At 45.3% G+C, this 15,563-nt stretch overlaps 1 protein-coding gene across 1 annotated transcript in view; it reads right to left on the bottom strand.

Annotated features, from left to right (window-relative positions):
* Window positions 1–15,563, bottom strand: part of PILRA (paired immunoglobin like type 2 receptor alpha) — a 43,069-nt gene that overhangs the window by 23,596 nt on the left and 3,910 nt on the right. Inside the window, exons 4-5 of the mRNA XM_075995338.1 lie at window positions 12,577–12,607; window positions 11,424–11,473 (exon numbers count right to left, since the gene is read on the bottom strand). Of these exons, the coding sequence (XP_075851453.1) occupies window positions 11,424–11,473; window positions 12,577–12,607 (81 nt within the window). The remainder of the gene's footprint in view (window positions 1–11,423; window positions 11,474–12,576; window positions 12,608–15,563) is intronic.

Genomic DNA, 15,563 nt, shown 5'->3' with positions numbered 1-15,563 from the left:
GAGAGCAAAGGCTGGTGAGAGTCTCTGCCCAGCCACGTGCCCAGATTCAGCCTTCGAGAGGACAAGGAAAGATGTGGAGCTGGTCACACGCCCTCAGCCCCCAGCCCCGGCAGCAGGGCCCCAAGCTGTGCCCCTGTGCCCCTCATGCCAGGCAGGGACTCCCCTGAAGTCCTCAGGCAGAACCAAGGCCTGCCTGGGCCCTCCCGTGGTGGGCTGCTCCCTTGGTGCAGGGACACACCCTTCCTGAAGTCTTGCCCCAGGCCACGTGACTCTGCAGTGGCGGGTCCACAGCTGGAACTCCAGTCCTGCTGCGTCCACGGAGCCTCCACTCTAGCCTGATGCTTCTACCTGGCTGCACGGCAGAGTCTCTGGGCCTACTTCTGAGTTCAGAAACCCTGGGGTCAGAGAAGCCCAGGAGGCTGTATTTTCATAAAGCTCCTCTGGTGAGTTCTTCCATAGATATGAGAACTCTGGCTTTTCCAGAACCTTCCTTGGATGAGGGTAAATGAAGGCTGAGAGCAGCAATGAGGCCCCCTCACAGAGTCCCTGAGACCATCTCTAATGGAGGGAAGTGCCAGCCTCTGCCTGGTGGTGGTGGGGAGAGATGGGGGGGAGCTCCAGAGACCCACAGGGCTCACTCCCTCGGAGGCGCTGCCCACTCCCTCCCCAGGATGAGGTGCGTCGGCTTGCTGCGTGGACTGTGGGGGCAGGAGGACATGATTTCACCAGAAGCACTGGCCTCAGCCTTCTTGAGGTGGAAGCGAGCAGAGAAAGACTTCCCTTCTTTTCTCAGCTGCTTCTCTAATTCTAAAAGTCCTTTCCACACTTCCCACAGCCAGCCAGGCAGCCCCGGCCCTCCCTCCATGTGTGCTGTTCCTGCCCCTCCTCACAGGCCTGAGAAACAGGCTCCATCTGTTCGAGGAAGCCGTTTATCTGAGCCAGGCTCTACACACCCTCATTCTCAGCATCACGACACTCTGTGGTGGACACATCATCTCCATTTTAGCCAGGGGGAAACTGAGGCACAGGGGCTTTGGGCTGAATGGTTTCAGCTGGAAAGCTGGGCAGAAGAGAGACGTTACCCACTGGCTGTCTCAGCAGGGCCTGGAGAGGGTGGTCTGCCCTGCCTGAGGCCTAACTCCTTGGGCTCCATTCCCACCTTGCCCCACAAGCCATGGGACCTGGCTGGAAGGTCACCTGCTTGCCAGGCCACCCAAGAAGGAGGCTGGACCCCATCAGGGGCACCAGGGGCCAGCTGGTGGGACACAGAGACCTTCTACAAAACAGGCTCTGGGTAACTTTCACAGGGCACCTGCCACGTGCAGTCTTCCTAACGCAGGGCACACATCTGATGTCACTTTCAGGGCCTGGACCCAGTTGAATCCCCATGAGGGTTCTCCCGTGTGACCCGACATCTGCTCAGGGATGGTGTGAGGTCTCCTGGGCTTGTCCACCCTCCCTTCCCCATGGGACAGACAGGGCCTGGGAATCAGCCTGGAGCTGTGGCTCTTTCACAGAGGGGACTTCTGGGGGTGGGGGCTGGGGTTTTATGATTCCAAGATGGGCAGAGCCTAAGTGCAGCCCTCCAGCCAGCAGGTGTCCTGGGAGAGGGGCGGGAAGCAGCATGGTCAGGAGCAGGGACAGGGAGTGAGGACCTTGGACCACACTTTGACAACCACACTGCCTTAGATGTCCCCACCGAACTCCTTTCCTCCTGGTAAAATCCATCCCCGCCCCAGCCCCTCCCCCTCCTTGGCAGCCTACCCTGTTTCTGCTTCCTGGTAAGATCAGGAACAAGGCACAGATTTCTGTTCTTACTCCCTTCCTACATTGTATGGGAGGTTCTAGGCAGGGCACTATGGCCAGAAAAAGAAATATAAGTGTTCTCTGTGTGTTTCCTTAGGTTCTGTATTGGTCTATTTGACATCCATTCATCACAGGGCCAATTGTTTTATCTGTAATTTCTTATTTTCTGCCTTCGTAATGCTCTGACATATGTAGCCTTATTGGGGAAAGACTCCCAGGGCTAATCAATTCTTAGAAATAGGCAAGGGCCGGCCCCAGGAACACATCGTTCATATGCAAGCGGACCAGCTCTATTGTCTACCTATTATATATCAAGGCAGTGTTTCCCTTGCCCTAAACCAACCCAGTGCCTTGTTCTATATAACTAGTGACAGCCCCTATGCCCCATAGCCTGTCACAATTATTCATACTAGCTCATCCTAACCTGCTCTGTCTTGTTTCTCCTGCTCTGTCTTGCCTTTCCTATAGAAAATATAATAAAAGCTGTGGCCTAAGCTTTCCTGTTGCTTTTTTCTGTCTCCTGCCCAACACTGGTACTTCCCCATGTGGCCCTGTGTGGCATGGCATGGCCCCTCCTCTCAGGAAACGTAAGTAGTAGCAATCTTCTTTCACTGATGTTAGTCTCTCTGTAACATCACTCAGTCACCTCTCTGAATTAAGATCTGGAGGGTAGAACATTTGAGACAAAAAGGCACTCAGATTGGAAAGGATGAAGTAAAAACTGTTTTTGTCTACAGATGACTCTATTGTTTATGTAGACGATCCCATGGAATGAACAAAAAGCTACTAGAACTATAAGTGAATTAGGCAAAGGCAAGGTTGCAGGACACAAGATCAATATACCAAAATAAATTCCATTTCTATATACCAGCAAGGAATTTGAAATAAAAAGAAAACGATTCTATTTATAATAGTATCAAAAATATGAAATACTTAGGAATAAATATGACAAAAGATGTGTGAGATCTATACACTGAAACCTTCAAAACATTGCTGAGAGAAATTAAAGAAGACTAATACATAGAGATTTAATACGGGAGGACTTGATACTAACATGTCACTTTTCTCCAAATTAACCTGTAGTTTTAATACAATCACAGTCAAAATGCCAGTAGGCTTTGTGTAGAAGTTGAAAAGCAAATTCTAAAATTCTTATAGAAATTCAAAGGACCTAGAATAGCCAAAAGACCTTTGAAAATGAAGAACAAAGTTGGAGGATTTACACTACCTAACTTCAAGACTGACTATAAAGCTACTGTAATCAAGATGTATTGGCATCAAGATGGATAAATAGATCAATGGAACAGAACAGAGAGTACAGAAATAGACCCACACATGCATGGTCAATTAATTTCTAACAAAGGTGCAAAGGCAATTCAGTGAAGAAAGGGTAGTCTTTTGAACAAATAGCACTGGAACAATTGGACTTCCACATGCAGAAAAAATGAACTTTTATCCCTGCTTTGCACTATATGTAAAAATTCACTCGAGTGGAATCATAAGCTTAAGAAAAGGCCTAAAATTATAAAATTCTAGAAAAAAAGCATAGGGGAAAGTTTTGTGATCTTGAGTTAGACAATGATTTCTTAGATTCAACACCAAAAGCCTAAAATATTGATAAATTAGAGTTCATCAAAATTAACAACGTCTGTTCTTCTATTAAGAAAGTCGAAAGAGAACCTACAGACTGGGAGGACATATTTGAAAATCCCATAACTGACAAGGGCCTTATATCCAGAATATATACTCTCAAAATTTAATAAGAAAACATCCCATTTTAAAAATTGGGCAAAAGATTTAAATAGAAGATATGCAGATAACAAATAAGCACCAGAAAAGATGTTTAACATCATTAATCATCAGGGAAATGCAAGAAAAAAGCACAAGGAGATACCATTACACACTAATTCATGGCTAAAATTATAAAGACTGATCATACTCACTGTTGGCAAACAGGTGGAACAACTGAAACTCTCATATACTACTGGTAGAATGTGAAGTGTTATAACTACTTTGATCATTCCTCAAAAAGTTAAACACACTTACCATATGACCTAGTCATACCACAGACAAGTGTCACAGTGTTGACCAACAGTGTCAGTATCGTTTGAGTATATACACCCATATATTGAAGCCCCTAAGACCCCAAAGGGACTGGCTTTGGGGAGCTTCTGGATAGCTGAACACATGGAGGTTCCTGGAGGGTGGTGCACCTAGAGAGAGTGTGTAAGCTCCGGCCCTTCCCCCAAATCCCGCCCCGGGCATTTCTTCCATCTGGTTGTTCATCCGTATCCTTTGTGAGATCCTTTATAATAAATGGACAAATGTTAAGTAAAGCATTTTCCTGAGTTCTGTGAACCACCCTAGCAAATTATTTGAATCCAAGAAGGAGGTCCTGGGAACCCTGATTTATATCCTCTTGTTCAGAAGCTCAGGTCTGCTTGTGGCTGGCAAGTGAAGTGGGGGCAATCTTGTGGGACTGAGCCATCAGCCTATTGGGATCACAAGAAACAGCAGACTTGTACCAGCCTTGGGCCACCACACTGTCTCTCATAGTGTTCCTACACCCTGCCCACTCCTTCCTTTGTAAGTCTTCCTTTCTCAAGCTTGCTTCCCATTGCCTTGACCCGTGAGCACCAGCTGTGTCTGTGGGGATCCTCCCTGCCTCATGGCTGGACAAAAGCACCGTGGAGTAGGCAAATTTGTGGCAGATATAAAGAGAGAAGTGCTCAGAGCTTCTTGTTCTATTTATTGCTAAAACCCCCTGCCGTAAGAGAAGAGAGCCACAGTGTAGACTGGAAAATGTAGATGGGACGAAAAGGGGTTTAAAATCAACAAAAGATTGTATCTTATATTTTTTCATTCTTAGACCTGAGGTGCAGAGGATAAAGTAAATTTAACTACTGCTGTAAGAAACAACCCCCAAATGCCAGTGGTTTAACACAATGGAAGTTCAGACCTTGTTCATATAACATTTCAGTGCGGGTGTCAAAGGCTCTCATGGGCATCTCTCCTCCAGTTGGTGATTGAGGGACCCAGGCTCCTTCCATCTTGCATCTTCACCCTCCTGTAAGTCCTCAGGGTCCTCTCCATGTACCTTGCAAATGAGGAAACTGTGTGTGGAGGCTTGCATAAGCAGGCTTTATACTACTTCCTCCCAAAGTAATACACATCACTCTTTTCCCACGCTGTGTTGGATAGAAACCAGAAGCCTGGCCTCCATCTGTCTGCAAGGGAGGCTAGAAGACTAGGAAATATACTTAAATAAAGGACTGGCCGGGCATGTTGGCTCATGCCTGTAATCCTAGCACTGTGGGAGGCTGAGGCGGGTGGATCGCTCGAGGTCAGGAGTTCGAAACCAGCCTGAGCAAGAGCGAGACCCTGTTTCTACTAAAAATAGAAAGAAATTAGCCAAGGCCGGGCGCGGTGGCTCACGCCTGTAATCCTAGCATTCTGGGAGGCCGAGGTGGGCGGATTACTCAAGGTCAGGAGTTCGAAACCAGCCTGAGCAAGAGTGAGACCCCATCTCTACTAAAAATAGAAAGAAATTAATTGGCCAACTAATATATATAGAAAAAATTAGCCGGGCATGGTGGCGCATGCCTGTGGTCCCAGCTACTCGGGAGGCTGAGGCAGGAGGATCGCTTGAGCTTGGGAGTTTGAGGTTGCTGTGAGCTAGGCTGATGCCACGGCACTCACTCTAGCCTGGGCAACAAAGTGAGACTCTGTCTCAAAAAAAAAGAAAAAGAAAAGAAAAAATAAATTAGCCAATCAACTAAAAATATATAGAAAAAAATTAGCTGGGCATGGTGGCACATGCCTGTACTCCCAGCTACTGGGAGCCTGAGGCAGGAGGATTGCTTGAGTCCAGGAGTTTGAGGTTGTTGTGAGCTAGGCTGAGGCCACGGCACTCTAGCATGGGCAACAGAGTGAGACTAAATCAATCAATCAATAAATAGAGGACCAGGATTATTAGGGTGAGGATTGTGAGGCAATTGCTTCAGACATAAGATTTCAAGGGTACCACAAACTCAGTAGAGTTTGCAAAAATTGTTGATGAATTTGCTTCCATTAAAGCCAGGAAGGTAAAATTATAATACATTTTCTTTTTGGTATAAGTAAAATATTTAAACTTAAAATATTACATTGTGAGTTTTAATATACCTACCTTTCCATTTTCAATATTCGTTCAGTGCTTTAATGTTCTTTTAAAAATTAACCATTATAGGCTGGGCATGGTGGTTCACACCTGTAATCCTAGCACTCTGGGAGGCTGAGGCAGGTGGATCATTTGAGCTCAGGAGTTCGAGACCAGCCTGAGCAAGAGCGAGACCCCATCTTTACTAAAAAAAATGAAATAAATTAGCTGGACAACTAACAATATATAGAAAAAATTAGCCAGGCATGGTGGCGCATGCCTGTAGTCCCAGCTTCTTGGGAGGCTGAGGCAGGAGGATCACTTGTGCTCAGGAGTTTGAAGTTGCTGTGAGCTAGGCTGAGGCCACGGCACTCTAGCATGGGCAACAGAGTGAGACTCTGTCTCAAAAAAAATTTTTTTTAAATTAACCATTATAAATATATAAAGGCATGTATACAGGAGCAAACACTAATTTCCTTTTTGCTTGTGCTTTTGGTCACTATGAACACTAGCAGACAGATTTGTGTAAGAACATGTTTTCATTTCTCTGGGGTAAATGCCTCGCAGGGATATTGTTGGGTACACGTGTACTCACCATTATAAAAAAAACTGCTAAAATATTTTTTAAAGTGGTTGTACCATTTTGAATCCCCATCTGTAAAGTATGAGAGTTCCAGTGTCTCTGCATCCTCACCACCTTGTCACCAGTATTGTCAGCCTTAAAAAGGTTAGCCATTCTACTTAAATCTAATACCTGTATGAAATCCAAGACCTGAAACAGTATGAAACTGCCAAACAGACAAACAAACATGGGTGAAATGCTTCAGGACATTGGTCTGGGCAAGGACTTCTTGAGTAATATCCCCACAGCACAGGCAGCCAAAGCAAAATTGGGGAAATGGGATCACATCAAGCTGAAAACTTCTGCACAGCAAAGGAAATAATCAACAAAGTGAAACGACAACCCCCAGAATGGGAGAAAATATTTTCAAACTACCTATCTGGCAAGAGATTAATAATCAGAATATATAAGGATTCCAACAATTCAATAGGAAAAAATCAAATAATCTGATTAAAAAATAGGCAAAAATCTGAATGGACATTTCTCAAAAGAAGACATAGAGATGGCTAACAGGTACATGAAAAAATGCTCAACATTGTTAGTTGTCAGAGAAATGGAAATCAAAACTATAATGAGTTATTTTACCCCTGTTAAAATGGCTTTTATCAAAAAGGCAATAACAGATGCTATCAAAAAGGCAATAACAGGCAAGAGTGTGGAACCCTCTTACACTGTTGGTGGAATGTAAATGAGTGCAACTACTATGGAAAACAGTATGGAGGTTCCTCAAAAAGCTGAAAATAGAACTACTATATGACCCAGCAGTCCCACTGCTGGGTATATACCCAAAAGGTGGGAATTCAGTAGAGCGAAAAAATATCTACCCTCCCATGTATATTGGAGCACTATTCACAATAGCCAAGATGTGGAATCAACCTAAGTGTCCATCTGTGGATGAATGGATAAAGAAATTGTGGTACATATACACTATGGAATATTACATGGCCACAAAAAGAATGAAATCCTGCCATTTGCAACATCATGGATGGAACTGGAGAACATTATGTTAAGTGAAATAAGCCAAGCCCAGAAAGGTAAATTGAAGATGGTTAATGGGTGCAAAAATATAGTTAGATAGTTAGAGAGAATGAACATTATTTGATAGCATAGCAGAGTGACTATAATCGACAATACTTTCAAATAACTAAGAGAGTGGAATTGGAATGTTCCTAACACAAAGAAATGTTAAATGCCTGAGATTATTGATACCCAATTACCCTGATTTGATTAATTCACATTGTATGCCTGGATCAAAACATCACATGCACCCTAAAAGATATGTAACTATCTGGCCAAGCGGGTGGCTCATACCTGTAATCCTAGCTTTTTGGGAGACCAAGGTGGGAGAATTGCTGAGGCCAAGCGTCCAAGACCAGCCTGAGCAAGAGTGAGACCCTGTCTCTACAAAAAATAGAAAAATTAGCTGGGCGTGGTGTTGTGTGCCTATAGTCCCAGCTACTCAGGAGGATCGCTTGAGCCTAGGAGATTTGAAATTGCAGTGAGCTATGATGATGCCACTGCACTCTAGCCCATGTGACAGAGCGAGATCTTGTCTCGAAAAAACAAAAAAATAATTTAGTCACTGTGATAGGGGTGTAGTTGTGCCTTATTGTAGTTTTAATGTACATTTGCCTAATGACTAATGATTTTGAACTTCATTTCATAGGGTTTCTTCTTTGATGAAGTATCTTTTCAAACCTTTAGTTCAATTTATGAAAAGTTGGATTTTTTCCTCATAATTGAGTTTTGAGAGTTCTTTAGATATACTGGCTACAAATCCTTTATCAGATATGTGTTTTGCAAATATTTCTCCAGTCTATAGTTGGTCTTTTCATTTTCTTAATAGTATCTTGTGAAGAACAGAAGTTGTTAAGTTATATGCTGTCTAGTCTCTCAACTTTTTCTTTAACAGATCATGGTTTTCATATCGAATCTAAGAAATCTTTACCTAACCCAAGAGCAGAAAGATATTCTCCAACTTTTTCTTCTAGGAGTCTTACAGTTTTAGGTTTAACATTAGGTCTATAATCTATTTTAAGTTTTGAAAATATATAAGGAGGTAAGAGTCAAGGTTCATTTTTAGTTTTTTGTAAATGGACAGTCAGTTCTTTCAGCACCATTTGTTGAAAAGATTATTTTTCCCTTGACCAATTACCCTTGCACCATTGTTAAAAACGAATAGACTATATATGTATGGGTCTATTTCTGGACTCTATTCTGTTCCAGTGGCCTATGTCTATTCGTTCCCCTACACCTCACTGCCTTGATTCCTATAGCTGTCTATAAGTCTTGGATCCAATAGTATAGATGCTGCAACTTTCTGCTTTTTTTCAAAAAAGGTTTTGGCTTTTCTATGTACATAGTTTTTGCTTGTAAATTTTTTTTTTTATTTATTTATTTTTTCTGTGGCGTTCTGTTATAGCATTTGCTTGTAAATTTTAAAATCAGCTGGTCAACTTATATAGGGGAGCCTACTGAAATTATGACTAAGAATATCTCTCCATTGATTGAGCACTGAGATTTCTCTCATCAGTATTTTGCATCCAGATCTTGCCCCTCACTTCAGATGTTCCTTGGGCCGTGGAGAGGCACCGCTGGCCTGACACCCTGTCTGTGCCTTGGGCATTTCACCTTGGGCTGTCTTTAGCGACCCCTTGAACATCACCCTCCCCTGGAACATGCTCCTTCTCAATCTCCATCTCAGGGAATGGCACCTCCCTCACCTAGTCCCTCAAGCTGGAAAGCTGGGGTCACCCTTCAGACTGTCCTTGTCCTCTCTCCACCCAGCCAGGAACAACTCTGCCTCCAAATCATATTTTGGATCTGCCCCTTCTTTCCCTCTACTTTCCAGCCCCTAGGCTCAGACACCCCCTTCCCCACCCCCACCTCAATTATGGCAGCAACTTCCTGCCTGTCCTCAGCCCCACTTATTAGCACACACACAGATTCCTCCAGCTGCAGCCAGAGTGATCTTTATAGCGGATGCATCTGATCATTCCACTGCTCTGCTTAAAACTCACAAAGGGGGACTCTGGCCCCTGTAAGAAAGTCCAAATCCCTCCTGTGGCCTGCTGCTCTCACCTTATTCCCTTTTCCTCTCTCCTTTGCTCACCTGATTTCAAGCATATCCACCCACTAGCTCTGGACACTGCTGGTCCCAGCCTCAGGGCCTTTGCACAGGGTCTTTCCCTGCCAGGAAGGGTCTCCCCACAGTCTTCATCTAGACAACCCCACTCATCTCCAAGTCTTGTTTTGAGTGTCATGAACCCAGTGAGGCTCTGTCATTCCTTCCCAGAACGCCCTGATCTTTTCCCTGTAACACATGGACCGCTGTCTGTCTGTTTATTGCCATCCCCATAGAATTGAACATAAGAGACCTGACATGTTACCTCTGTAATCCCAGGACCTAGCACCGTGCCCAGTACCTTGTAGGAGCTCGGTAAATACTTCTGACGGAATGAAATGAAGACAGAAAGGTTAGAAATGAGGAGGAGGTGGGGAAGGAGGCTGGCAGGGCAGAGGCTGGAGAGACCAATATAGAACCCTTTCCTTTACAAAACCTTAGGCAGAGCCCTTGTGGGCCAGGCCTCCAAAGACATTGGACAGGTTGTCATTTTTGGGTGGGAGAGACATAAGTTGAAGGTCACATCAGTTTTCTCCTTAGATACATACAGGTACACTTTTATTTCTGTGGGCAAAGGCCAGGAAGGTGAAGAGGGAATTGGAGAAGATGGCTCTGTGTCTCTCAGTTCCCTGCGTGCCTTCTACACCTGATGACCTCTGAGTTTTATGTGTCTGGCCTTGGTGTTGTTGGAAGCTGTGAGCCTTCCCTTTGGAAGCACACCTTACTGGGACGAGATCACCATTCAGTCTTGCTTCAGGTGAAGAGGGTTGTCCCACTGGTTAGGCCTTTAAGACAGAGAAGAAGGTCTCTTCCCAGGGGGTGCCACTGGGAGGATGACAGGAAGTTGGTACCAGTTTGGTCAGGCTGGAGAGGGTGTCTCTGTCCGTGTGTGCTGCTATAACATAACACCCAAGACAGAGTAATTTACAAAAACCAGAAATTTATTTCTGACAGTCCTGGGGTCTGGCAGTCTAAGATCCAGGTGACAGCAGGTCAATGTCTGCTGAGGGCACAGTCTCCCTGGCACATGGTGCCTTGTTGCCAAATCTTGTGCAGGGCCAGCACTGTGTCCTCACGTGGTGGAAGGGGAGAAAGGGCTGCTGTGTCTTCAGCTGGCAGAAGAGCAGAGGAGAAAAAACAACCTAAGCTAGTTCCCTCCAGACCTTTATAAGGCACTAATCCAATGAGGGTGAAGGCCCCACCTCGTAATACCACCACGATGGGGATTAAGTTTCAACATGAATATTGGACTTGACACATTCAAACCATAGCACAGGGCAAAGGAAGCACAGATGATGCTGTAATCTTCGGCAAGAACCCAAAGATAAGGGAGTTACAGAAGAGGTGGAGCTGCCCCATCTTAGCAGGAAGCTACAACCTGAGGGCCCTGCCCATACCACAGTCCTTCTCCTTCCACCCACCTTCTCCAGGCTTCTCTTATTCCTTCAGGCCCTAGTCTGACTGCTTACCTTGGGGTTCAGCTTGGGTGCTCCATATTACCCTAGGAAAAAAAAATCAAGGCATGCTGAGGTCAGGTGTTATGACAGCCAGGGCAGAGAGATGGGCAGGGCCTCCAGGAGTGAGGTTATCTGCCAGGTCAGGGCCAGGGTCATTTTGGGGGGATGGGGGAGGAATGGGAAGGAGGAAAATACTGGCACATGCTCAGGGAAGGGGTGTTTGGGGAAACAGGAAAGGAAGCGTGGGAGGTGGGAATGATGGTGGTAAGGACTTACGTTTACTCCCCATATTCTCATATTTCTCCTCCGTGTTTTGGAAGGATTCCCTGTAGGGGAACAAGAGGATGGGAACTATATTAGCGCTGGGCAGTAGAGAGTGAAAGCATGTGTCAGGGGCTGGTTCTCTTTGAGGGGTGCTCAGCAACCTGCCCTGACAAGCTCAGGAGGAATGTGAGGGTTCCAGACTGCCAGAAGAGGTTGCCTAGAAGAGGAATGAGAGGCAATTTGTGGTGTGGCCCAGCAGAGGTCCCTGAGGGCTGACTGAAGGTGGATTATTCTGGGGAAGCTGCTTGTATTGGACAGGAACAGAGCAGAGAAATAGGAAGGATTAGCCCCTGTTCTCTCCCCCACTGCCTTGGCTAAAACTGGGAGAAGAAACCCAATTGAGTGAGTTTCGGAGCCTCAGGGCAGGTGCTCAGGCCTGGTGCCTGGAAGGAGAAGGTGTCCTGGGAGGGCCAGGAGGAAGGACAGCTGGCAAAAGCTGGGCAGGGAGGGGGCAGGGAGTGAGGCTTCCTTCCAGCAGGGGAGGCATGGCAGGTGCAAGCCAGGGTCTGAGGAAAGGAGGTTGGAGAGGAAGAGAGGGATAAGGGGAAGTGAGGGGGGCCCGGAGAGGAGAGAGGCAGAGGCTGGGACTTTGCTTCTGCACAAGGAAGGCCAGAGGGGAGGTGGAGGCAGAGGGAGCCTGTGGCCCCTGGTGCATTCACAACAGGGGACAAGGACAGAGTGAAGAGAGAAGTGGAGGAAGGGTAGAAAACTGGTGTGTGTGTGAAGGAGGTTCTCCGGGCTGAGAGGGAGCAGACGCAGGGCAGGAAAAGCTTCGGAACACGATGAAAGAAGGGAAGAGGACATGGGAGAAAGATTCCAGTGAGACTTCTGGGAAAGAGAAGCTCTGAAGGTTCATGCTGGAACCCGGAGTCCAGTGTTCTCGTTTTATGGGGCTGGAGTCTGAGGAGGTGGAGAGCCTGGCCGGTAAGAGACCCAAGGAGGACGCAGGGGGGTAAGTCCAGGATGTGAGAGTGGCTGTGGCAGGCTGGGCTTGTGCAGTTCTTAGAAGGACACTCCCTGTTTCCCAAACCAGCCCCTCACTGTCAACTCCTACCCTGTATGACCCCTTCATACAGGGGTCATACAGGGTATGACAAACACTCACCTGGCTGGGGTTGTGGCTTTAGTGTGCTGACCTGCAGAAAGACCAACAGCATGTCAGTGTGACAGCCACAGCGATGGCATTTCTCCATCCTACCTTCTCTGCTGCACCCTAAGCTGAGACATCCTTAGAGGGACCAGACCGGCTAAGCTCTGCCCAAACACACGCAGGGAAGGGCCTGGGACTCGGCAGGCACGCTGAGGCCCCCACAGCTGTCCTCCCTATTGTCCCCAACAGCAAATCCAGAGATGGCCCCTCATCCAGCCCCTCGGCCCCTTTGCTTCCTTCCCCCTGCCTTCAACTCCCTGCCCCTCCCCCAACCTGGCTCCCTCCACTGTGGAGCCCTCACCCACCCCTCCCCTCCTCTTGGCACATCACACACCCACGTCCTCTCAGAAACAGCCTCTTGTGCTTTCCTTCTGAGTGGTGGCTCTTCCTGCTCTGGGAGCTTGTCATCCTCATGGTTGGAATCATGATTGCAGCCGTTCCCACTGCTGGGCCATTTCTCCTCCTCCACTGACACCTCTGCTGTGTGTCCCATGCCCTCTGCCCCTCCACGTCCACCTTGAATCCCCCCTGGTTGCCAGACAGCCTCTCCACCACCCAGCATCGTCCTGGGAGGTCTCAGCATCCACAGGGACCTGTGAACACAGGACTGGCTTCTCCCTCTCCACTCCAGGGACCTCCACTTGTACTCCACTCACCCAACCCTGGGCTGCTTTTTTAAATGTTGGGAGTGGGAACTCGGAAATATTAAATGCTGGTATCATTTTCATGCTGCAACGTTATTCCTTCCAGCTCACACACTCTTCCCCTCTTTCTCCAGTCTTGAAACAACACCTAGAATGTACCATTTTTTCCATGTCTAGGTATGTGGTTCAGTAGTGTTAAGTATATTCACATTGTTGTGAATCAGCTCTCCAGAACTTTTCATCCTGCACAACTGAAACTCTATACTCATTAAATATTAATACTCACTCCCTATTTCCCCTTCCCCTGGCAACCACCATTCTACTTCCTGTTTCTACAAATTGACCACTCTCAATAACCTCATGTAGGTGAGATCATGCAGCATTTGTCTATCTATGGCTTGCTTGTTTCACTTAGTATAATGTCCTCATGTTTCATTCCTGTTGTAGCATGTGTCAGAATTTCCTTCCTTTTAAAGGCTGAATAATATTGCATCATATGCATAAATCATCCATTCTTTTGTTGATGGACATTTGGGTGGCTTTCCCCTCTTGGCTATTGTGAATAATGCTGCTATCAACATGGGTGTACCAATGTCTCTCCCAGACATTTTTTCAATTATTTTCAACATATACGCAGAAGTGGGATTGCTGGATCATATGGTACATATATTTTTAATTTTTTGAGGAAAGAACATACTTTTCTATATTGGTCACACCGTTTTACATCCCTACCTACAGTGCACAAGCGTTCCAATTTCTCCACATTCTTACTAACACTTGTCATTTATTAATTTTTTTTTTTAAGGCAGGCATGGTGGCTCAAGCCTGTAATCCTAGCACTCTGGGAGGCCAAGGTGGGAGGATTGCTTGAGCTCAGGAGTTTGAGACCAGCCTGAGCAAGAGTGAGACACTGTCTCTACTGAAAATAGAAAGAAATTAGCTGGACAACTAAATATAGAAAAAATTAGCCAGGTATGGTGGCACACGCCTGTAATCCCAGCTACTTGGGAGGCTGAGACAGGAGGATCGCTTGAGCCCAGGAGTTTGAGGTTGCAGTGAGCTAGGCTGATGCCACTACACTCTAACCTAGGCAACAGCGTGAACTCTGTCTCAAAAGTAAATAAATAATTTTTTTTTTAATAGTAACTATCCTAGTGGGACTGAGGGGTCATCTCTTTATGGTTTTAATTTGCATTTCTCTCATTAGTGACGTGGGGCATCTTTTCATATTTGACCATTTGCATATTGTCTTAGTCTGTGTATGCTGCTATAACGCAATGCCTTAGACTCGGTAATTTGTAGAGAACAAATGTTTACTTCTCACAGTTCTGGAGGCTGCAAATCGAAGATAGGATATGTCAGAAGAGAGCATACCCACTCCCAAAATTCCTTTTTATAATGGCATTAGTCCATTCTTGTGGCAGAGCCCTAATGACCAAAAGGCCCCACTTCCCAACTGCTGCATTGGGGATTGTTTATAAGAAATGAATTTGGGGGGACACATTCAGATCATAGCACATATCATCTTTGGAGAAATGTCTGTTAAAATCTGTTGCCTATTTTTAAATTGGGTTTTTTTTTTTGTTATTTAGTTGTAAGAGTTTCTAAAAATATATTATCTATATTAACCCATTATCAGATATGATTCGCAAATATTTCCTCCTGTATGATACATTGCCTTTTCATTCATTGATTGTCTCCCTTGATGAACAAAAGTGTTTATGTTTGATGTATCTATTTTTTTATGACTATTTTTTCTTCTGTGGCCTGTGCTTATGGTGTCATATCCAAGAAATTATTGCCAAGTTGTGAAGCTTTTCCCCTATGTTTTTTTCTAAATGTTTTATGGCTTGGTGTCTTTCATTTAGGTCTTCACTCCATTTTAAGTTAAATTTTGTATATAGTGTAAGATGAGTATCCAATTTTATTCTTTGGCATATGGGTGTTCAATTCTCTCAACACCATTTGTTGAAAAGACTGTCCTCTTCCCCTTTATTTCTAGGTGGGCTCTCTACTCTATTCCATTGGTCTATTTGTCTGTCTTTGTGCCAGTACCATATTGTTTTGATTACTGTAGCTTTGTAATGTATTTTGAAATTAGGAAATGTGAGTTCTCCAACTTTGTTCTTCTTTCACTAGATTGTTTTTGTCATTTGCAGTCCTTTGAAATTCCATCTGAATTTTAGGATACATTTTTCTATTCCTGCAAAACATGTTAGAATTTTGATAGGAATTGTCTTGAATCTGTAGATCCTTTTGTGTAATATGGACATCTTAACAATATTAATATTAATTCTT

The sequence above is a fragment of the Microcebus murinus genome, chromosome 19 (assembly GCF_040939455.1).
Source record: "Microcebus murinus isolate Inina chromosome 19, M.murinus_Inina_mat1.0, whole genome shotgun sequence".
In the NCBI taxonomy this organism is placed as follows: Eukaryota; Metazoa; Chordata; class Mammalia; order Primates; family Cheirogaleidae; genus Microcebus; species Microcebus murinus.
Note: the sequence above shows the minus strand (reverse complement) of the source record. Positions and strands in the feature narration are given on the sequence as shown.